At 36.3% G+C, this 24,257-nt stretch overlaps 1 protein-coding gene across 2 annotated transcripts; it reads right to left on the reverse strand.

The window, feature by feature from the left end:
- Positions 1 to 1,831: 1,831 nt before the first annotated feature.
- Positions 1,832 to 24,249, reverse strand: LOC110464538 (ubiquitin carboxyl-terminal hydrolase 5-like). Of its 2 annotated transcripts, XM_021519793.1 has the most exons (21): positions 24,125 to 24,249; positions 22,467 to 22,577; positions 21,974 to 22,099; positions 21,523 to 21,577; positions 21,016 to 21,134; positions 20,465 to 20,571; positions 17,911 to 18,146; positions 16,799 to 16,893; positions 15,401 to 15,594; positions 13,013 to 13,084; positions 12,509 to 12,584; positions 11,844 to 11,966; positions 11,281 to 11,434; positions 10,128 to 10,185; positions 9,786 to 9,908; positions 7,363 to 7,451; positions 6,456 to 6,560; positions 5,713 to 5,856; positions 4,422 to 4,558; positions 4,006 to 4,138; positions 3,105 to 3,277 (listed from the first exon to the last, which is right to left on the reverse strand). In XM_021519793.1, exons 2-21 carry the CDS (start codon positions 22,566 to 22,568, stop codon positions 3,105 to 3,107), a joined length of 2,421 nt encoding a protein of 806 aa, XP_021375468.1. In that variant the 5' UTR covers positions 22,569 to 22,577; positions 24,125 to 24,249. The 2 variants fall into 2 exon arrangements, with proteins under 2 accessions (XP_021375467.1, XP_021375468.1); XM_021519792.1 differs by lacking the exon at positions 24,125 to 24,249 and having other exon boundaries at positions 1,832 to 3,277; positions 22,467 to 22,586.
- Positions 24,250 to 24,257: the final 8 nt, after the last annotated feature.

Here is a 24,257-nt window from a genome sequence, read left to right on the forward strand (position 1 = left end):
CATCACAATGTCCATGTTGTGTGAATAGTCTATAGATTGTTTACCAAAACTTGTGGATAGTTATCCAACCACAATGTCCATGTTGTGTGGACAATCTATAGATTACCATAGCTTGTGTATAGTTATTCCATCATTGCTATTCCATCACAATGTCCATGATGTGTGAACAATGTATAGATTGTTTACCGTAACGGTGGTATAGTTATTCCATCACAAGGTCCATGTTGTGTGAACAACCTATAGATTGTTTACCATAATTTGTGGAAAGTTATCCTATCACAATCACCATGTTGAGTTAACAATCTTTAAATTGTTTACCGTAACTTGTGTATAGCTATCCCATCACAATGTCCATTTTGTGTGAACAATCTATAGATTGCCATAACTTGTGTATAGTTACTCCATCACAATGTCCATGTCGTGTGAACAATCTATAGATCACCATAACTTGTGTATAGTTACTCCATCACAATGTCCATGTTTGGTGAACAATCTATAGATTGTTTACCGTAACGGTGGTATAGTTATTCCATCACAAGGTCCATGTTGTGTGAACAGTCTATAGTGTGTTTACCATAACTTGTGGGTAGTTATCCCATCACAATGGCCACGTTACGTGAACAATCTATAGATTACCCTAACTTGTGTATAGTTATCTCATCACAATGTCCATGTTGCGTGAATAATCTATAGATTGTTTACCCTAACTTGTGTATAGTTATCCCACCACAATGCCCATGTTGTGTGAACAATCTACAGATTACCATAACTTGTGTATAGTTATAACATCCCAATGTCCATGTTGCGTGAACAATCTATAGATTACCGTAACTTGTGTATAGGTATTCCATCACAATGTCCATTTTGTGTGAACAACCTTTAGATTGTTTACCGTAACTTGTGGATAGTTATCCAACCACAATGTCCATGTTGTGTAAACGATCTATAGATTGTTTACCGCAACTTGTGTATAGTTATTCCATCGCAATGTCCATGTTGTGTGAAAAATCTATAGATTACCATAACTTGCGTATAGTTATTCCATCACAAAGTCCATGTTGTGTGAACAGTCTATAGTGTGTTTACCATAACTTGTGGTTAGTTATCCCATCACAATGCCCATGTTGTGTGAACAATCTGTAGATTACCATAACTTGTGTATGGTTATTCCATCACAATGTCCATGTCGTGTGAACAATCTATAGATTTTTTACCATAACTTGTGTATATTTATTCCATCACAATGTCCATGTCGTGTGAACAATCTATAGATCACCATAACTTGTGTATAGTTATTCAATCACAATGTCGATGTTGTGTAAACAATCTATAGATTGTTAACACAACATGGACATTGTGCTGGACTAACTATACACAAGTTATGGTAGTCTATAGATTGTTCACACAGCATGGACATTGTGATGGGAAAACTATCCACAAGTTATGGCAAACAATCTATAGACTGTTCACACGACATGGACATTGTGATGGAATACCTATACACAAGTTACGGTAAACAAGCTATAGATTGTTCACACAACATGGAAATTGTGATGGGATAACTATTCCCAAGTTATGGTAAACAATCTATAGACTGTTCACACGACATGGACATTGTGATGGAATAAATATCCACAAGTTATGGTAAACAATCTATAGATTGGTCACACAACATGGACATTGCGATGGAATAACTATACACATGTTATGGTAAACAATCTATAGGTTGTTCACACAACATGGACGTTGTGATGGGATAACTATACACAAGTTGCGGTAAACAATCTATAGATCGTTTACACAACATGGACATTGTGTATAGTTATTCCATCGCAATGTCCATGTTGTGTGAGCAATCTATAGATTACCATAACCTGTGTATAGTTATTCCATCACAAGGTCCATGTTGTGTGAACAGTCTATAGTGTGTTTACCATAACTTGTGTATAGTTATTCCATCACAATGTCGATGTTGTGTGAACAATCTATAGATTGTTTACCATAACTTGAAAAACCTATTAAATAAGGCAAATGTGCTTTATATAAGTCTATCTCTTTTAATATCAGAAACATACTAAAGGTAATGTTAGGAAAACAAGATCCACTTCTTTTAATTATCTTTAATTACTTAACTTCCACAAAATATCTCTACACGATTATTTAGTGCAAGGAAAATCTTAAATTAGGATGTTTTGTGAAACATAAGTCATACAGCGAAATGGACATTTGTTGATTACCTACAAGGGACTACATCAGATTGACAGGTTTATAGAACCTTCAATAATCTATGTATGCTATACCACAGATCTGTATTTGGATGGATAACATACTTAAGAATTAGATATACATGTAATTGTACAAACTAAATCATAACTTTATGTGTTTGAACTGTACACTGTTGGTTTTTTCCGTCTGGGTGACATTAATAGTTTACTGGAACATCGATGGAGTAATGTTACCATTATAAACAGATTTCCTGTGAGTGTATGCTAAATGTAACTCAAATGTAACCATACTACTATATTACTAATATAGTAATATGCTTGCATTTGAATTACATTTATACATTATTTAATAATTAGCCTGTATATGCTCCAGTTTTCTCCAGTTTTTTTAACTTTACCCCCACCTACCTCAATTATAATTTTTCATATAATAACTTTCTTCTTGTGCAGACAGAAAATCATAGATGAGATATAATTATTGATGTAAACAATTGTTTCACTACTACCCAAATTTTTGGGCCAATGACTTTTTTTCAATACATTTTTAAATCGAAAAAAAAAGTGCCCTGATACAACATGGGCAAAGGAAATAAATATTCAAAGTTTTAAAGTTCTCATACATAAGTATTTTAGCCATGATTATATTGTAAACCAGTAACCATTCTTCAGGTTTTAATGTCTTTGCTTTCATATATATTATTCATCAAAATTTCATGAAAAGTATTTTATTGTAATATATATGAATGACAACAATCCTGCTGTGCAGTTTGTAAAAGTGTCTTTGAGTAAATTCTGATTATTTCTAGTACAGGACATAAATAATGATCAGCCAACACATTTGCAACATAAAATACAACCACTGTCCAAACTTAACAGTCCTCACACTCGCTCATACAGGTACAGGTACGCCAGATCTCGGGGCGGGTTCTCAGACAGCGCCACCTTCTCGTCGTTAAATATTACCCAGCGGTTGTCTTTGCGGATATGACAGACATAATGGCCGACCATTGTAGACGTCCCCATGTGACTGATGAAAGCTTTTAGTCGGTATTCTATGGAAACAACAAAAAGTATTTTATTTTGTTTGTTAAACTTAATATTCAATAATCACTTTTACTCTTAATGACTTAAAACTTCAGGCAGGTAAGAAAACACTTCTAAACAATTTATACACCTTTTTTATCTTACAATATTGATACAATCAATTTTTAGCCATTATGAAGAGGAAGTTTGTGTCGCATATGTTTATGAAATATTGTGTCACAAAGCCCTACTGAAACACCTTTTAAGCTGGAACACATTCAGTGTTATGCATTGATCAACTGAATTAATTAGAGAAAGATGAATACCATAGAATCTGAAACCGCTAATCATGACGGTAATGTGATACATTATCATTAGTCCATCCTTTGTTTGAAGTTTTATTTTGTCCACCAGTATTGTTTGATTATCAACTGACTATTAATCTGGGATTATCATGAGTAATGTTTTAAATAGTAAACATTAAAAGTACAATTGTAGATGCATCATATAAAACGTAACATTTCATATCTTAACTAAACATTCATTTATTATGCAAACAATTGTGGATAAATTTCTTCATGCAATAAACTACATAATAAGAAAAAGACTTGACATTGTGAAATACTGTTGATGTGTTGAATGAGTTTTTTCAACCTATGGCTTAAACAAGAAAACATGTTGGGACAGACAGAGTCTCATAGTTAGGGGAAAGATGTCATAGACAGCGAGCCCTTAAAGTAAGTCAAGCTGGACATACTTTCCCGTCCGTCCCTGAAGGCTGGCTGAGATGGGCCGGCCCCAGCACCTGCTGGCTCCTCTGTTTCCATGGGAGCAGATAGTTCATCAACATGACTGAAGATCCAGTCAGCTGCTCGCTCCACATTGTTGTCCTGTAGGACAGAAAGTATCATGTCACACAAGCCTTCTATTTCTGTCAATTAGAACTTAAAACCTAAAAAAAATTTGTGTTTAATTATGTCTCCAACTTATTTTTGGTGAAATTCCGAAATCTTGTTAGATGTTTTCTTTATCCTTAAAAGCTCTGAGCCAAAAATCATTATTCTATACCCTACTGATCTCATGAAAAAGCTATCTGTGATCTTAACAGCAGGTCAAGGTCATTTATTTTAATAAACTAGTTTGATACTTATCGTGGCCTTCAGTGTCACTTACCGTGGCTTTGAGTGCCTTGATGGCCTGGTCCCTGCTGAACCCCATGGACATGATCATGACTAGGTGATCCTCGTTTGGTGTGAAGGCTCCCGTTGATGCTTTCGAAGCTCCAGGTGGTGTAAAAGGACTAGAGAAATCTGGAGATATTCACATCAATCAATACAATGTAGACCAATGGATTCAATCAACACAATTTAGATGTATTAAATAAATATGTACAATGAATTTAATCAGTACGATGTCTAATACTGAATAAATGATATCAGTACAATGCAGTTTCAAAGAATTTATTACATATTAAACTAAGAAAGATCAATTAAAATTAAAAGACTTTTTCTAATAACAAGAGATCCCAGAGGGATCTTGGCGCCCACCTTTGTACACTCTTCATTAGTTCTTTGTCAGTTTGATCTTTTCTCTTCTTTCCTCTAATCTGTTTGATCGAGTCATGTTAACAGTAAATGCACCTTGAGGTAACTTTTGATCTAAACTTAATACTGATGTGTATGAAAGCCAACCTTCAAAGTGAGTTTGTCATTTCACATATTTACTAGTACAGTACTTAATGTGAAAGAAATAGAATCGATCATTGCAATATGAGAAAGATCTGTTTAGTTCTTCTTTTACATGCACAATGAGGGATCAAGGGGAACCTACATTTAACATTTGAGAAAGATCCCTCTGGTGCTTCTTGAGAAATAGCGATAACAAACTTTCATTAACAAAATCCAAGATGGCTGCCTGTCGGCCATGTTGTTTATCCGATCAGTCTCAAAAGTTGCCCTGCACAGCTAAGGACGAGGGGGAACCTACATGTAAAATTTGAGAAAGATTCCTCTGGTACTTCTTGAGAAATAGCGATAACAACCTTTCACTATCAAAATCCAAGATGGCTGCCTGTCGGCCATGTTGTTTATCCGATCAGTCTCAAAAGTTTTCCTGCACAGCTAAGGACCAAGGGGAACCTACATATAAAATTTGAGAAAGATCCCTCTGCTACTTCTTGAGAAATAGCGATAACAAACTTTCACTATCAAAACCCAATATGGCTGCCTATCAGCCATGTTGTTTATCCGATCAGTCTCAAAAATTGCCCTGCACAGCTAAGGACCAGGGGGAACCTACATATAAAATTTGAGAAAGATCCCTCTGGTGCTTCTTGAGAAATAGCGGTAACAAGAATTGTTTAAATACGGACAACGGACGGCGGACCACGGACGCAGGGTGATTTGAATAGCCCACCATCAGATGATGGTGGGCTAAAAATACATTAAACTACATTCCCACTTACCTGCATCTTCCATGTGTTCCATGATCCAATTCATGGCAGCCTCGGCTCCACTGTTGTTAGTATTGAACACTGCCCGCTTACAGGCCTCAAATGGGAACCCCATGTCCATGAGCTGGGCCACCACTGCCTCGTTTATCTCCACCGCTGTAACAACAGTTTCCATGCTGTTTACATTTCCTGATTTTTTGTGAGGGACTATTCCGTCTATGCGTATTGCAGAGTTATCTGCTCTTGTGAGCAGGTATTGATTGTCACGTCATTTATTTGTGAGAGTAACGTCATCAATTTTTTAGAAAACGCCTTAATTTTCTCACACAAACCAATGACGCAACAATCAATACCTGCTCACAAGAGAAGATAACTCTGCAATACTCAAAGACGGAATACTTGTGCAGATTTTGCAGATGTAAAACAATTCATGGATTTCAGAACAGTATGACTCAAAACTTCAGATAATAACAACACATAGAACACATTTACCAGGGTACTCCATCACTGTAACATCAACACACATACTAGGGTACATAGTCATGATACACTCAACTATTTAGTTTCATAAGGAGGCTTGTACATAAAGAATGTTCAGACTACACAAGTTTTTCTTCTTTGACCACAGGTAACCTTAACTTTTTGTGATACAGACCTTGGAATAACAACAACATGCTATCCAGTCAATATAGTCTGTTTACTAGATAACAATAACTTACATTTATACCTGAGAGAAGACAACAAACATAATTTACCTGGTGGCCCTTCATGCTCCTGTGGTAGCTCCTCCTCTCCGGTCCTTAGACCACTCCCCCTCAGTGATGCTAGGTCCAGCTCTTCGGGAACATCTATAGAAACATCTGTAAGAGATCGGTGACAGTTAATACATAGATAGGACTAATGCTGATACCTATATAGGACAAAACACTCTAATATATAGCAAGAGAGACACCAGAGGCAGCACATCATCAGAAAAAATTACATGTGCTGGGTTTGCTATTGACCCATCAAGGATTTGCGTTTGAGAAAAGCAGGATACTTGTGTAGAAATAGGTACAATTTGTTCCATGTTGACATGCTACCCCATCTCTGCATATGAAATGCAGATTTTGTACAATCATCCATTTACAAGTAACACTAAAGACTAGTGGAATACACAAGTTTTTAAGTTATCCTGCGGAAAAGCAAATCCTATTTTTAGCAATGGGGACTGCCTGCCTCTTAAATCAATTGGTTTATTCGCAATAAACTAAGTTTGAAGTTTTTTTCAGGACAAACATATTGAAGCAAAAATCTATATTAAATTATTTAGCACCATTGACCTTGTCCTCCATTTTTTGCAGACCACATCCAAAATCAATAGTTTTTTTTGCATCCACTAGGGCAACCCTCACATCAATTTTGAACTTTGCATGGTCATTCATCCTCAAGTTTTCATCTGGACAAGCAGAATTTTATTTTTAGCAATGCTGACCTTGACCTCTAGTGTACATCCAAAATCAATTGGGCATTTTTGCATTCACTAGGGCAGCACAGACACCAAATCTGATTAAATGTCACATGAAGGACATGTCCTATCATTTTAAAGTTAAAAACATTGAATTGCTCTTGAATGTTGTCTGTATTTCATTGCTTATACTTATATATTTCTATGCGACCTACCAAGTTTTTTAGGGACCCAATCTTGTCCAACTGTAAACTTCTTTAACTGTATCATTAGATAATCAGGGAAGGAAGAAAGACGTGTGGTTCTGAAAATAGAACAAAGCAAAACAATGATGCTCCTCTTGCAACAGTACTAACAAAACCTTACAATTACTTATATACGAATAACATTCTGAAGAAAGAAGAAACTGCTGTAAAACAAATTCCCCAATTTGAAAGGAGTCATTTTGAAAAGATATACCTTATACTGTTACACACGATTCTTTCACTGTGTATATTCATTCTTCCCAGTTTTTGTTTGTTACTGCAGTGAAACAAATACTAAAACAGTGAATATAGGAATGATTTAAATTCTACTTGATAGCAGTATCAATGAAATTAATCTTAAATGTAACAAGAGGCCCAATGGGCCTGCATCACTCACCTGGTATTAATCTCACACTTGTAATCTTAAAAGTGGACTAAAATACAGCTACAGGCAGAATATCAGTGTTTGATTCATAAGAACATATTAAAAGATTTAAACATACGACGCCTGTGACTTTGAATGTAAACAAGGACATTAGGTTGAAAGTGGGTCAAGGTAATTCATTTCAACAAACTTGGTAGTTCTTCATCCCAGCCTGCAACAGGCCCAATATCAGTACCCTGGGCCTTTTGGTTATTGAGAAGTGGTTTGAAGATTCTAAGACATTTGTCCCCTGTGACCTTGAACGTGGGTCAAGGTCATTAATTTGAACAAACTTGGTAACCCTTCATCCCAGCATGCTACAGGCCCAATTTCAGTACCTTGGGCCTTTTGGTTATTCAGAAGAAGTCGTTTGAAGATTTTAAGACATTTGACCCCTGTGACTTTGAAAGTGGGTCAATGTCATTCACTTGGACCAACTTGGCAGTCCTTCATCCTAGCATGCTACAGGCCCAATATCAATACCCTGGGCCTTTTGGTTAATGGATGAAGTTGTTTGAAGATTTTAAGACATTTGACCCCTGTGACCTTGAAAGTGGGTCAAGGTCATTTATTTGAACAAACTTGGTAGCCCTTCATCCCAGTATGCTACAGGCCCAATATCAGTACCCTGGGCCATTTTGTTATTGAAAAGAAGTTTTTTGAATATTTTAAAGACATCTGATCCCAGTGGCCTTGAAAGTGGGTCAAGGTCATTCATTTGAACAAACTTGGTAGCCCTTCATTCCAGCATGCTACAGGCCCAATATCAGTACCCTGGGCCATTTGGTTATTGAAAAGAAGCTTTTTGAATATTTTAAAGACATCTGATCCCAGTGGCCTTGAAAGTGGGTCAAGGTCATTCATTTGAACAAACTTGGTAGCCCTTCATCCCAGCATGCTACAAGCCCAATATCAGTACCCTGGGCCTTTTGGCTATTGAGAAGAAGTCGTTTGAAGATTTTATGATATTTGACCCCTTTGACCATTGAAAGTTGGTCAAGGTCATTCATTTGAACTAACTTGGTAGCCCTTCATCCCAGCATGCTACAGGCCCAATATCAGTACCCTGGGCCATTTGGTTATTGAAAAGAAGTTTTTTGAATATTTTAAAGACATCTGATCCCAGTGACCTTGAAAGTGGGTCAAGGTCATTCATTTGAACAAACTTGGAAGCCCTTCATTCCAGCATGCTACAGGCCCAATATCAGTACCCTGGGCCTTTTGGTTATTGAGAAGAAGTTGTTTGAAGATTTTAACATATTTGACCCCGGTGACCTTGAAAGTGGGTCAAGGTCATTTATTTGAACAAACTTGGTAGCCCTTCATCCCAGCATGCTACTGGCCAAGTATCATCTTCCTAGGCCTTTTGGTTCTTGAGAAGAAGTTGTTTAAAGCAAAAAGTTGACGCCGGACAGAAGGACGCCAGACAGACGGACGGACGGACGGACGGACGACGGACGCCGCACCATTACATAAGCTCACTTGCCCTTCGGGCAGGTGAGCTAAAAATAGGAAAGAAAGTGGAAATGTTGGTGTGTTAGAGTAATAGAATCGTTCACCCCCTTGGGGGTGAGATAGGGGAATCTCAAACCGAGGGGGAAGATTCTTAAGTTGCCAAAGCCTTGTGTTTGGCAACTTAGGAATATTTCACCTATTTCACCCACAAGGCGGTGAATGATTCTTTTTCTCTTACCCTGTTCTCCCATTGTTTATCATATACACAACGTAATGATATTGTAACATGACAAATTCAGGGTTGACTTGACGTTGATGGATTGTTAATGTGACGTCATTGTATTGTTAAAGTGACGTCATACCATTGTTATGAATAGGGGAATCCCCCCCGTCTCAACCCTAGGGTGAGACAAGGAAATCTCACACCGGTAAAAGTGTGGATACTACTGTCCAGGGTAAGAGAATAATATCTCCAATACTAGTGTCAACAATGTTCTCCATACATATTTCTTACTTTTTAGCAGTACATTTTCCTTTCACTGCAGAACTGTAGAAGTCATCCACAATTTCATCGCCTTGGAAACACTGAAGACATGCAGACATTGGAATTCTGGGTCGCACAAGTTCTTTTGGATCCCTAGTGATAAAAAACATTGCTGGTACATTTTTACATTGTAGTAATACATATTTCTGATTTCTGATTTCATTTGTAGTACAGAGCAAAAAAAAATGAATTTTGCAATGTTGAAACAATATTACAATTCTTTACATGCATTACATAAATTCAACATACACTAAATGAAGTAGAAAGTTACGGTTAACTTATTTTTTCCAACAGGAAAAAATTTAAACATACATTCTTTTTCCCTCTGCTTCCACTTCTTTCTTCTTTGCTTCATACTGTGCAACTTCAACTGTTAAAATTCAAAACAATAATATCAAGTAATCTTACAACAAGTTTGTGAATCTGTATATGATTGGTGGATATCATATCACAAGTTACAAATCCATGTAAATCACTATACAGTGTCAGGGGTGTACAATTTCATATCTAAAGAAGTAGACCTCAAGTCGATTTTGAAAAGATTCTACTTGCCTACTTGCCTGGCCAATCTTTTCATTGTGAATATTGAAAGTTTTCAAAAAAAACTATCAGAAAATCTACTAGCTTGTATGTGTATGGCTTGTGCAATTGTACACCCTGAGTGAATATGATGATATTATAGCAATTGAAAATCACTGTAACAATTTTCAATAATTCATAAAAATTACCAGAACCTTGCAAATATTGAACAAGATATCCCAGAGGGATCTTGGCGCCCACCATTGTACCATTTTCATTAGTTCTTTGTCAGTTCGATCTTTTCTCTTCTTTTCTCTAATCTGTTTGATCGAGTCATGTTAACAGTAAATGTACCTTGAGGTAACTTTTGATCTAAACTTAATACTGCTGTGTATAAAAAGACAACCTTCAAAGTGAGTTTGTCATTTCACATATTTACTAGTACAGTACTTAATGTGAAAGAAATAGAATCAATCATTGCAATATGAGAAAGATCTGTTTAGTTCTTCCTTTAGCCATTTTTTTAACGGGAACCTACATATCAAATTTGAGAAAGATCCCTCAAGTTATTCCTGAGAAATAGTACATTTGTACTAGCAAACTTTCAATGTCAAAACAAAAATCGAAGGTGGCTGTCGGTCGGCCATTTTGTTCATTCGATACATGTCATTAAATGTTTCAAGACCGACTGGCCCCTTGTCAAGCTATCAACACGTTTAATATGTACATTGTTTGTGTATAAAGTAAAACTTTGATATTACATACTCCCAAACTGATGAATCTTATTGAAGATGCTTGAAGAAGTTTTTCACGGAAAAGAAGCGTCTGATTTAAGGAAGTTCCAAGTTAAATTAAAACCATTCCCTTTGAACAGAACACCACAGTTCTAATAGGCTAGAATAGACATGATGTTAATGATATCCAATAGATACAGTTTAAAGTGTACCTTTGTTAACGGCAGCCTCCAAAGGAACAGGTAGTGCTAGACAATAGTCACATCTGTTGGTGTATTTCACTTTGTGACTCTGCATACATTCCACTCTCTCTTCCACTTGGAATTTCAAACTCCCTGTTGGATTTACCTGTCCTCCAGTGTTTCTCTGAATAACAGGATTAACAATACTCATTTTTTTTTACCATTTCTTCAGAACAATAACCTAAATCTTTGTTTGATTAATTCCACAAAAATCTGAAATTCATTCTTTTCTGTTTATTAAATTTTATGAATATCTGTTACTTAGGTAGTGAACGCTTTTCATTTAGCATTCAGAGTCAATATGAATGCCATCTGGAATGTGACATGAACTCCATGTTGAATTTGCCATGCTCCAGTTGGCATTCATATTGAATATGAATGCCAATTGAAAGCTGTTCAATACTGACGTTTACCATTAAAAAGATTTATAATGAAAAACTCCATTAAAAACTCCATTTACTTATTAACTTACTTTTGGGGTTAGTGCTTACCTCTATGGGGTTAGTGCCTACCTCTATGGGGTTAGTGCCTACCTCTATGAGATTAATTAAATGCAAGTAGAATTCTTGTGCATCCTGTTGACGCTTTGTAGAAAACTCGGGATGGCCTTGTCCAACCAGTGTCTTAAACATTTGTGGTCGCACTCCTGTAGGGGGCTGTAATAGATCAGTCATTACTACTACAGATTTACTGACAAATATGTTAACATGTTAAACAGTGGTCAAAAGATGATATTTCTCTATAAACTGATTCATCTTCTTCACATTCAAATTTCTTATTAATGGAATAAGAAGTGTAATAACTAAACATTTAAATACTGCTGTGAGCATTTTCTGTTTAATAGTTCTGTTTATTTTGTTTGTTGGTGAATACTGTTTTAGCAGCACACTGTTAAAGATTTCCTTTGGTAATATTTCTCAGCTTCAATATATGAAATCAGACAATGGAAAACACTGTTGATCCTACATCATCAACACATTTTTATGCTGTGATCATGAGTTGATGAATGCTCCTGCTGTGCATCTGTTTTCACCAGATTTAAGTGATTATTACATCAAAATAGGGATATTGAACAGCTAAAATGATACACTGAAAGAAATTCACATAAGCCACAATAGGCAATTTGTAACTATCACAGTATTAGGCCATAAGTTTCCTGTAAGAGATTTGGAGTATAATCCTACTGCACAAACCTTACCTGTATGTTTTCGTTGACACCCTCGGGAGGAGGCTTGGAGTACTCCCCACTGTTGAGACCTTTGCCTAACTTGGCCCTAATGAGATAAAACATTAATAAACATTATTACACATTGTTTTTACATACAGCTGAAAATAGGCATAGTATCTATGTTCTTTGTGATGAAGTTTTGTGTGTTAATTTATGGCACTATTATATATATAATTATAATACGACAATAATAAATAATATAAATTCTATAATTGAAAAAATAATTCAAATGTAAATAAGTTATAAGTTATGTCAGATTATAGTCCCTTTAATGGACACAAAGATCCAATCTTTCAGTAATTATATGTTCTCCCAATAACATTTGGAAAGGATTCTGATTCTGAGCTGTAATCTATAATCACTATAGGAATACCTTAATGAAGATCAAATAAATTAAGGAAGTATGTAATTATTTGTACATTAATGCTGAAGGTTAACCGTGATGCCTTGTCCAGAAGCTGGAGTTCTACTCACATTTGAACAATGAATTCAGCAGATGGGTCGTCCGAGGCACACTGGAATATGTCAGCAGCGTTGTTACAGTATCTGTGAAACACAATACAGTATCTTAAATTAAGCTTTTGTTTCTGAAGTAAGAAGTTTTCGAATCAACTTCATATTGGGTAGGGATACGATGTAAGAAACACCACTTTTATTATTTGTCAGTGCATTACTAGGTACTCTGCCCACCTCTGTATAATACAACCCATGTTCATGCATGTGCCCAATATCACAAGGAGTCTCCCTAAATTTCTACTTCAGAAATTGGAACTCCCTGTGAGAAATTGGACTCTTCCTACAATTGAATTTCATGCTTTCATGCTAGAAATTCCTTACTTGCTAAAAATGTGCTATAACCAGGGATACAATAGCTTCTTCTGTTTAGGGAGCAGTTGCTCTATGTTAATTTTACAAGAAAAAACACAATCTATAAATAATGTTCAGCATAATAGCAAATTCATGTATTAAATATGGTGAAAGAACACTTAGGCTACATTTGTGTATCCCAGTTGAAACAGTATGTGTGGCACAGAAATGTTCCACGATAAACGAACGCACTTGGACCGTTCTACTAGCAGAGCTAAAAATGCACAGTTTCGAAGAATAAAAACAATGTATCAAGAATAGTATGGCCTTCTTTCATCAGTCCACTGAATTACATAACGGATCTTAAAAACTGCATGTGACTTGACATTGTTTTAGAAAGAAACAAGCAAATTCGTGGAATTTATATCCCCCGCTTGCAGGACATATGTAGGTTAACATTATTTAGGTTAGGTTTAAACATTTGAGTATCGTGCTGTTGAGACATAATGTATAACTAGAAACTTGAAGAAGAAAAACCGCCCTATACCTCATGAATTATCCGTAAATATGCATAAATCACATCGGTTGGCAAACTTAGCATAAGTCGGATGTGCATACGGAATTTGGTTGAAACAACAGAACAATATCTACAGCAATGAACAATGTCTACAGCAATTATCACACGAAAAACAAAGCGTGCCCAAGATGGGTGGAAAGACAGTGGAACACAAACATTGTTATCAAGTTTGGAGGAATTCGGCTAATATTTGCTAGAGTTATTAAGCTGAAACTGCAGATAATGACATTTTTCGCTAATAAAGGGGACATAACTCTGCTAAATGGAGTCCGATTAAAGTGGTTGTCAAACTTGGTTGAGCCCCTAATGCGTTGAACCCTGTTACTAAGTTTGAAGACAATCGGATAATATTTGCAAGAGTTTATGAACAGAAACGGCAGATGACGTTTTTGTTATTAAGGGACCATAACACTGCCAAATGGGGTCCACTGAAAGTGGTCATCGAACTTGGATGAGCCCCTAAGGCATTTAACCCTGTGACCAAATTTGAAGAAAATCGTATTACATTTGTTGTAGTTATTACATGGAAACGAAGTGCTGCAGTTAATGATGTTTTTCGTTATTCAAGGGACCACAACTCCGCCAAATAAAGTTCGCTGAAAGTGGTCATCGAACTTGGTCGAGCCCTTAAGGCATTTAACACTGTGCAAAGTTTGAAGAAAATCGGTAAACATTTGTTGTAGTTATTGCACGGAAACGAAGTGCGGCAGATAATGACGTTTTCATTTTTCAAGGGGTCATAACTCCGCCAAACTGGGTCTGCTGAAAGTGGTCATTGAACTTGGCCGGGGATAATAACGCAAACTGGCAATAGTAAGCATTTTAATTTCGGTCAGGTACGTCTTGACCCCTCAATCTACACGCGCCGAATTTTCCAGAGGTCAGCCTCGGTCCAAATCTGTACCTGTCGTTTTCTTTACAGGTTCAACAAGTTCAACCATTTCAACCAGATATGCGAATGTACCCTGGTGATTAAAATGTCCCTTCTAAAATCTCAATCTCCCTACCAATTTGAGAGAGATCTCGCTACATCTCTAGTCACCACATGTAGGTATCTCTTTTCGACAGCCTATTTTTGAAGGACACTTCATTTATACAACAACCCACCACTACACAATAATATCAACCTCTCTTCAATAAGATTCATCAGTTTGGAAATATGTTATATCAAAGTTTTACTTTTACTATACAGAAACAATGTATGTATAAAACGTATCGCAATGTTCATGACCGACTAGTCTCTTTGTGAAGTTATGTGATGCAGTGTGTATACGCTTTCTATCGATAGACGAAGCATCCCAGATTGAGTGACATAAAAAATATACAATTTCATCACATTGTTGTTCAGGTAAAAAATACAAATGGCTCACTAAGTCCTAGCTTGACAAAGAGACCAGTCGGTCTTGAAATGTTGGGACACATTTAATACATACAATGTTTGTGTATAATGTCAACCTACCCTCTGTAGAACAACTTACCTCTGTATAAAATCTGGTATGGTGAACAAAACCTGCATCACAGAGTTCATGTAGCAGCTGTTACCAAGGTTACGCATGCCTGTGTATCCGCAGCCAAACAAGGGAGTTAACTTGCTACCAGATTCCTGGATAACATCCCACTCTCCGATCTTCTGGTTCAGGTCGATTTCCATCTCCACCATCGTCTTGTCTGTCTGAAATTTTGTTACAATTGTTAATGGCGATTCTACCTACTAACTTGGTAATTCTGTACGTAATACTAAATTTACTCCCTACTCTGTAAGGCTGTTCATTCTGTTATGGCAAAAGGAAACATTTATCAAAAACTTTCCTTTCCAACAGCAATTACCTATTTAGGGCTATCCCATAATTTGTTGTATTGGGGAGGTGAGAGGCATCTGTAGTAATATATTATAGGTTGTGGGGTTAAAACCAGGTATGCCTAACATTTCTTATATTAAATCATAGAGGTGTCATGATTCACCGCGATGCACTTGTACATGTATTCATAACAAAATGGCGGACCGCGGTAGGGAAATGTAAATTTCTGATGCTCCAGCAAGCTTCAAATCAAAAGTGTGGAAACACTTCGTGTTCCTGTGTATCGACGGCTTATATATCTCATTTTGTTTATATTTTAAAATAAAGGTGTATCGAATCGAAATAATCGAATCGTGGTACAAATATCGATATACGTATGGAATTGTGGGTAAAGTGTATCGTGTATCGTGACAGCTTTATTAAATCCCAGAAGCAGTTCCTCTCATCCCACCCCTACTGTTAATTCTGGAACAACTACATGTATTACGAAATATCTGAAATCTAGAACAAATATAAGTAATTCAATTTCCCTAATTCACATAACAATAATTAAACAACAGATCAACTTATTACAGTACTGTATACCTGGAATTGTATGCTGCAATGAAACTTTCGCCTTTCACCCAAGTAACACTGGGCAAATATGGAATTTTTTCGGGCCATAGGTCAAATATTCCGTCTTTTCGTATTGCAGAGTTATCTTCTCTTGGGAGCAGGTATTGATTGTTACATAACTTGATTTGTGAGAGTAATGTCATCAATTTTTGAGAAAACGACGCAATTTTCTCACACAAACCAATGACGTAACAATCAATACCTGCTCCCAAGAGAAGATAACTCTGCAATACGCAAAGACGGAATAGACTGAGCTAAAACGTTCTGGTATACAGGGCTTTGTTGACCTTAGTACCTTTTGTCTATTTAAAAGTCATAAATAATAAATAGACTGATTTTAATACTGAAAGGTTGCTCAGATACTGGATATAACTTCAAGTGTTTTTACGCTGAAATATCATAGCATCAATGTGCATTAATAAAGCATTGATCAAGAATGACAGAGGATGGCCAAGGACTTACCTTTTCTAGAGATGTGATGTTGATGCCGAAGTGAGCAAGGTGTTTGTCAAGGTATGGATCCTCAACCATATCGTCTTCATCATATGAAAACACATCTGTTGGTAAAACATTATATCTATGTATATATATCAATTTTAGTAGGATGAATCATAGTAAAACTCATCCCTGGTCAGATGTTTGTAAGACTATAATTGTTCTACTAGAATCACTAGAATAAATCATTATAAGTGCAAGTGACTGAGGGCCAGAGCTTTCACTACCTTGTCCCTTCCCTTTACATTAGAATTTCTAACCTTCTATATCGATGGTTATGTCACTTAAGTTTACAGTTAGAGGGTACCCTTCACACAATCTAACATTTCCCTGTACATCAGGGTGCCTTACCTGCTCTGTCAATAGTGCTGGTACCCAGTTTGACAGCCAGCGGGGACCCTCCACACACCCTGACATTTCCCTATACATCAGGGTATCTTACCTGCTCTGTCAATAGTGATGGTACCCAGTTTGACAGCCAGAGGGTACCCTCCACACACCCTGACATTTCCCTGTACATCAGGGTATCTTACCTGCTCTGTCAATAGTGATGGTACCCAGTTTGACAGCCAGCGGGGACCCTCCACACACCCTGTCATTTCCCTGTACATCAGGGAGTCTTACCTGCTCTGTTGATAGTGATGGTACCCAGTTTGACATCCAGAGGGTACCCTCCACACACCCTGACATTTCCCTGTACATCAGGGTGTCTTACCTGCTCTGTTGATAGTGATGGTACCCAGTTTGACAGCCAGAGGGTACCCTCCACACAATCTAACATTTCCCTGTACATCAGGGTGTCTTACCTGCTCCATCGATAGTGATGGTACCCAGTTTGACAGCCAGAGGGTACCCTGCACACAATCAAACATTTCCCTGTACATCAGGGTGCTTTACCTACTCCGTCAATACTGATGGTACCCAGTTTGACAGCCAGAGGGTACCCTCCACACACCCTGACATTTCCCTGTACATCAGGGTGTCTTACCTGCTCCGTCGATAGTGATGGTACCCAGTTTGACAGCCAGAGGGTACCCTCCACACAATCTAACATTTCCCTGTACATCAGGGTGTCTTACCTGCTCCGTCGATAGTGATGGTACCCAGTTTGACAGCCAGAGGGTGTCGCTTCACTTCATAGTGATCTACAGCATGGTTATTACCGCCACTGCCATCAAAGAAGCGTCGGCCACACAGGATGCTGCCATCAGTCAAATTAAGCCATAAGTTGGTTGTCAGATCACACTTCTCACACCTCCAGCCTGAAGGAGGAATCTTCTTCCCATTGCCCAGTTGTTTCAGGTTCTCTGCATGTCTGTGTCAACATTCAAATGGGTTAGTTACATATATAAAATAATGTTATTCTATCCTAAAAATAGTGTTGAGATAAACTACACACACATACATGAACATGTACATGAAGATAAGGATAAACAAAAAAATACATGTGTTTCAAATTCTTGCAACATGTTTAAAAAAGATTTAGAGTAGTTGGGGTAGGTAACAAACTATACTTTTAAAAATTAATTCATATTGTTTATATAGTTGAGAAGAGTTATCTCAACTTTAAAGGTATTTCTTTGAAAACTGCCAAAACAAATTATTGTAGGCATTAAACATTACGGTAGGTAAGATTACAAGCACAATTGTTTTTCTTAAGCTGTATACTTATTTTCGCACAGAAGAATTACATCAACTAAGAAGCATCCATAAGAAATCCTAAATGTTGTGTACTAAGACTTTCATCATAGCTGGAATCATCTCCATAGATGGAATTTATATCCCCCGCTTGCAGGACATATTGTAGGTTACCATTATTGAGGTTAGGTTTAAACATGTGAGTATCGTGCTATCGAGACAAAGTATAGCTTGAAACTTGAAGAAAAAAAAGCCCTATGCCTCATTGATTATCCATAAATATGCACAAATCACATCGTTTGGCAAACTTAGCATGAATGTGCATAAGGAATTTAGTTGAAATATCTTAATAATATCTACAGCAATAAGTACTAATTGTAATGGGGGACCATTACAGATGTCCCCCAAACTGCCCCCGTAGTCCCAAAGATGCATCAGAAAAGGATTGCATTTGAGTGAAATTGAGCAATTTCTAAATTGGAACCAATCAGAATCCTGTGTTGTTGCTATGGCAATGGAACATATGCGATTGAATTTGCAGTCCTATAATACCCCTATATACCAATTTTCATAAAAATAACAAAATATCTAAATTGCGACCAATCAGAAGCCTGTGTGGTTGCTATGACAACGAAACTACTGCTGTTTTATTGGCAGTCCCCTAATATCCCTATATACAAATTTTCATCAAAATCTAACAATATCTAAATTTCGACCAATCAGAAGCCTCTGTGTGTCAGCTATGGCAACAAAACCGATGCGGTTGAATTTGCAGTTCCCTTTTATCCCTATATACCAATTTTCATCAAAATCGAACCAAGTTTGAAGAAAATCACTTAACATTTGATACAGTTATTGCACAGAAACAAAACCCAGCAGATAATTACGTTTTTCGTTATTCAAGGGGCCATAACTCTGCCAAATGGGGTCCGCTGAAAGTGGTCATCGAACTTGGCCGAGCCCTTAAGGCATTGAACCCTGTGACCAAGTTTGAAGAAAATCGTGTGACCAAGTTTGAAGAAAATCGTTTAACATTAGTTGTAGTTATTGCACGGAAACCAAGCGCGGCAGATAATGACGTTTTTCATTATTCAAGGGGCCATAACTCCACCAAATGGGGTCTGCTGAAAGTGGTCATCGAACTTGGTTGAGCCCTTAAGGCATTTAACCCTGTGACCAAGTTTGAAGAAAATCGGTTAATATTTGTTGTAGTTGTTACACAGAAACCAAGCGTGACAAACAGACGGACGGACGGACGGACCCATATTAATATCCCCCGTTTCGGTGAAAGCGGGGGATAACTAAAAATATTGTTAAGGCAGGAAATATAAACTGTTGTGTTTCCCCTAACCTGACCCTACCCATATTTTTGTGACTATGAAATAAAAGGTATTTCTTATGTACCCTCCCTATATTTAAAGATTAGTCTTATTGCATTCTGAGATAATCTCTGGAAAAGGCAGTGTGGACAGACAGATGGACACTGTGATTACTATAGGGCACTTGTATCTCTGAATGGGTCTGTAACACATTTCAGGCTGTCCAGCACTATTTGACAAAAAATAAGGGCGAATTTTAGGGACAAAATTAAGAATTTTTAGGGCTAAAATTAGAAATTTTATAACTAAATTAGGGCAGTTTTAGACATCTAAATGGACTTACCTTAGCAAATTTGACAATAAAGAAACTCACAAAAAAAATTTGAAGAACAGGAAGGGAGCCTTCCAGGGTTCCATTGTCTCAGCTATTATTGGCTATAACCTTAATAGTCACATCTTTGTCACAAAGTCACAACCAATAAACAAGCTTGACACATGGATCCACTGGTCAACTGCCTTTCACTGCATAATCTGAATAAGAACTGCAAACTACATTAAGACACATTTAGAATGAATGCATTTTCAAAATTGCTAGAGTAGAAACATAACAAAAATAGGAATTGACATGAAAAATCAGGGCTTTTTTAAAGTCAAAAGTTCTTCATTCGTGACTTACTTAGAGACTTTGCGTTTCTCTCCCTCCCACGTTCCAGACATAGCAGCAGCTTCAGCCAATTTCCATGCGTCATCAGCCCCCAAAATGGCAGCCACTGAAATCTGGACCTGAAACAAACATTGAAGTAATCATACCAAGTAAAGTCTTCTTTCTGGAAACGACATTTTTTCACAGAAATAATTAAAGTACAAGTTCACATATAGTAACCATAATCACTTTTGCGGAAAATGAATTGTGTTGACCATTAATGAGTATCAATGATTGTGGGGCAATAGACTTTCACCATGCCCGATCTTAAAGAGAAACAGCATCTTTGTACAAGTGCGGTGAATAATCATACAATTTCCTTTGAATAACTATCATTGATAAATAAGAAGGATATCATAGAAGGCAACACAGGGCTATATATTAGTCATCTCATCACGTCCTGGATTACATGGTAACTACAATGATACACAGAATCAGTATAAAAGAGAATGTGTGAGAACATTTACCATGTTCAATACATAAATATTACAACACAAGGACAGGAAAATATTACGTGGGATTACCATGTCTGGGAGATCTGGAGTGTCAAGGGGAATCACTGTCCATTCCGGTAACACCACGACCGAATTCTGCTCCTCAAACACATACTTCTTTTCATCAAGGTTAAATCCACCCTCAAGACCTATAATATAAACACAACAACTTCGGAAAAAGACAAAATAATAATTGTTACATCTTTGATGAGGACATGACACAATTACACATGTAATGAAGGCAATGTTCTATCACAGTAATAACATTCCTTAACTTACTCAATACAAAATAGTATTAATCTCGTTTTTATAAAGGGCAGGTAGTCCGATCATCATTTGGACATATATGGTTTATGCATAATGTTGTATGAATCAACAACTTTTCTCTCACATAGTGTTGTATCAATCGACAACTTTTATCTCACATAGTGTTGTATTAATCAACAACTTTTATCTCACATAGTGTTGTATCAATCAACAACTTTTATCTCACATAGTGTTGTATCAACCAATAATTTTAATCTCAAAGAAAAGTACCTATGGCCATTTTTGTCGGCTTTTTCTCTGGTGGTGATTCTGTTTCTTGAGGCACCTAAAGAAACAAACAATCATTTGATCACTAAATTAAATAGCAAACACATTAAAAGTCCCTTTAAATCAATCAAACACCAAACTAAATGCCTTTTCCTTTTACCCTTGATATCACTATTTTGAGATATGAAATGACAGTACAATTTTATATGAAGGTTTTACCACAATACATACAAAGGTACCTGCTATGTTTATCATTATATGTTATAGCTGAAATATTCATTTTCTGACATAATTGTTATTGATATAAACAACATTTATTTTCTTCATCAAAAGATTTAAATTTCAAATTTAGATTTTCATGTAGAGTAAAAGTTGTATTCTACAAACTACATATAAATTCTAATAAATTTCTGTGTTTAGTAATTATTTCATATAAACATTTTATCCACTCTACCTCTTTTCTGATTCTCTTTAGATGTAAAAATACTGCATTTCCAGTTTTTCTGTAGTAGCTCTCCACAAATCTTTTTCCAAGCCCAATGAATTTGTTCATACACACATACAAGCCAGTATCACATTCCTAGAAATTAAAAACAATACATTAGTGGTTTGCATTCTTTTAAGTATTGCCTGATTGCAGCTTTTGTCGCTATTTAACACCTATTAAGTTGTATTTATTTGTTGAGCATGCAGGATAATCCATTTCAAGTATATAACATTTATGAAACCAGTGAAGAAATGTTCATTAACTTATTTACCCCTGAAGACACCATTTAACTCTTCCAATTCAAAGGTTGGAATAATTCATCATGAAATTTCAGGGGTGAATGAATTAATATTTACTATATTAATTGATAGTGGCTCTAATATGAAAGATAACTCTGACTCTGTATACATTTGTACATGTTTCAAGTAAAAACAGTAAACCATGACAATGCCATACTTACAGGATTATCAAAAGAAAATGCACATTCATCCTTGAACACCTTTTCACCCCCAAATGGAGACCTGATTTTGGTCAAATGCTGAGACAGTGAACCAAGAGCCATTTCTGATACCTGCAACATTTTTAAGTAAAGAATTAATAAATCTATGACGGGTAACATACAAATTCAAATAAAACGATATGAGAACACTCTTGCAAGCATGAATACATTTTTTAAATATTGATACGGAGACAGCATTAATAGACATCTAGGTCTGTTATTTAGGCAATTCTGGAGTTTTTTAACATTAACATCTTTGAAAATTGAAATTGATTTGAATTAAATAGTTTATTTTTTCTGCATTACATGATAGACCCTTTTACTTCCTTATCTTATATAACATGTGTATATATTTACATTCTGTATGCTTGGACCCATATAGGCAAAAATTACATTCATTTTTGCTTAACACTGGTGACCTAGTCACTGCGTAATGACGTAGCACAGGGCCTTATTGGTACATGTTCGCTGTGAAACAGCCCTTGATGTAGTTTAGTTATGCTAATATGATTAACATTAAACATGTTATGATAACGCGATTCATGGAATATGTCCAGAAAGCCAATGTTATGACCTCATGAATGGTGAAAAAAGAAATGTCCTTCCTTAGGTAAAAATATGGGGAAAAATAGAAGCAACTAGGTCCACCTTCAGGAGCTTGTTACCCTGTATCAGCCGTCACGATCACTGCGGTCGGAGTCAGAATCTTCGTTGTGTGTCCCAAAATCCCGTATTGTGACCTACGGAAACAGATGCTTTGGGAGGGTTTTGGCTATGTTGTGGAATAGCTTACCATCTGCTATTAGAAAGTTAATTACCCTGGCCAAGTTCTAGAGGGACATAAAAACTCACCTATTCACGTCTGCATTTTAGAATCCTTGCAAAGACGTCATGTAAATACCACCCTTTTATTTGTTCACTTATGTGCACATTGCTTGCTTAAATGTATAAAAGTGATTGTAAGCCTTTGTTTTTTGTTTTCACAATTATAACCATTACTATTATCCATATGTTGTAAAGCGCTTTAGAGTAATTTTACAAATTATATAGGGTGCTATATAAATGTTATATATTATTATTATTATTTCAAAAACATCCTTAACGAGGAGGAGGACAAATATTCTAGATTTCATTTCTTGACAAACCACAAGTAAAATATGTCAAAAATAAATAAACATATTGTACTAGACATGACTGACGTATTTTCGACGCTGCCTTATGAATTAAACTGACTGAATCTAAATTGAGCACAAACAGCATTGGGCCATTTTTCTCATCCAACTGTTATATGGTACTGTCCAGGAACGACACCGCTAAGCTTAGATAAAGAAATGATGAGGAAAACGTTATTTACATTTAAACCACAGGTGCTCTGTTTCTGGAATATATGTGATATATTATCGCACCCCCTTATACCAATAAATCATATAAACTAATAAATAATTTATTAGTATAAGGGGGTGCGATATCTAGTGGGGTGCGATAATATATCACATATATTCTAGAACACGAGCACCTTTGATTTCAACCACAAAAAAAAACAATATGCTAGTTGACAACATATGTTGAAGCAAATATAACATTCGATAATTCACAAATAAATAGAATAGAATATTTACCCTTTTTAAACGGACAACGCAGTCAGGTGAATTGAGACTTTATGTATATGATTAGTCAGATATTTTAAGAAATAATTCATAAAAGAAGCATGATCATCAGGATTGAAACTGTTGTCCCGTGTCAATTCTACGC

The sequence above is a fragment of the Mizuhopecten yessoensis genome, unplaced genomic scaffold, assembly GCF_002113885.1.
Source record: "Mizuhopecten yessoensis strain PY_sf001 unplaced genomic scaffold, ASM211388v2 scaffold11009, whole genome shotgun sequence".
NCBI lineage: Eukaryota > Metazoa > Mollusca > Bivalvia > Pectinida > Pectinidae > Mizuhopecten > Mizuhopecten yessoensis.

Bases quoted from the DNA above. Each gene is read 5' to 3' on its own strand.
- LOC110464538 (XM_021519792.1), bottom strand. From the start codon at position 22,586: ATGTTGCAGGTATCAGAAATGGCTCTTGGTTCACTGTCTCAGCATTTG. The intron at 6,561-7,362 runs GTAGGTCGCATA...GATCTCTTACAG, and splicing joins TTGGGTCCCTAAAAAACTTG to ATGTTTCTATAGATGTTCCC. The intron at 4,559-5,712 runs GTAAGTGGGAAT...GAATATCTCCAG, and splicing joins GGAACACATGGAAGATGCAG to ATTTCTCTAGTCCTTTTACA.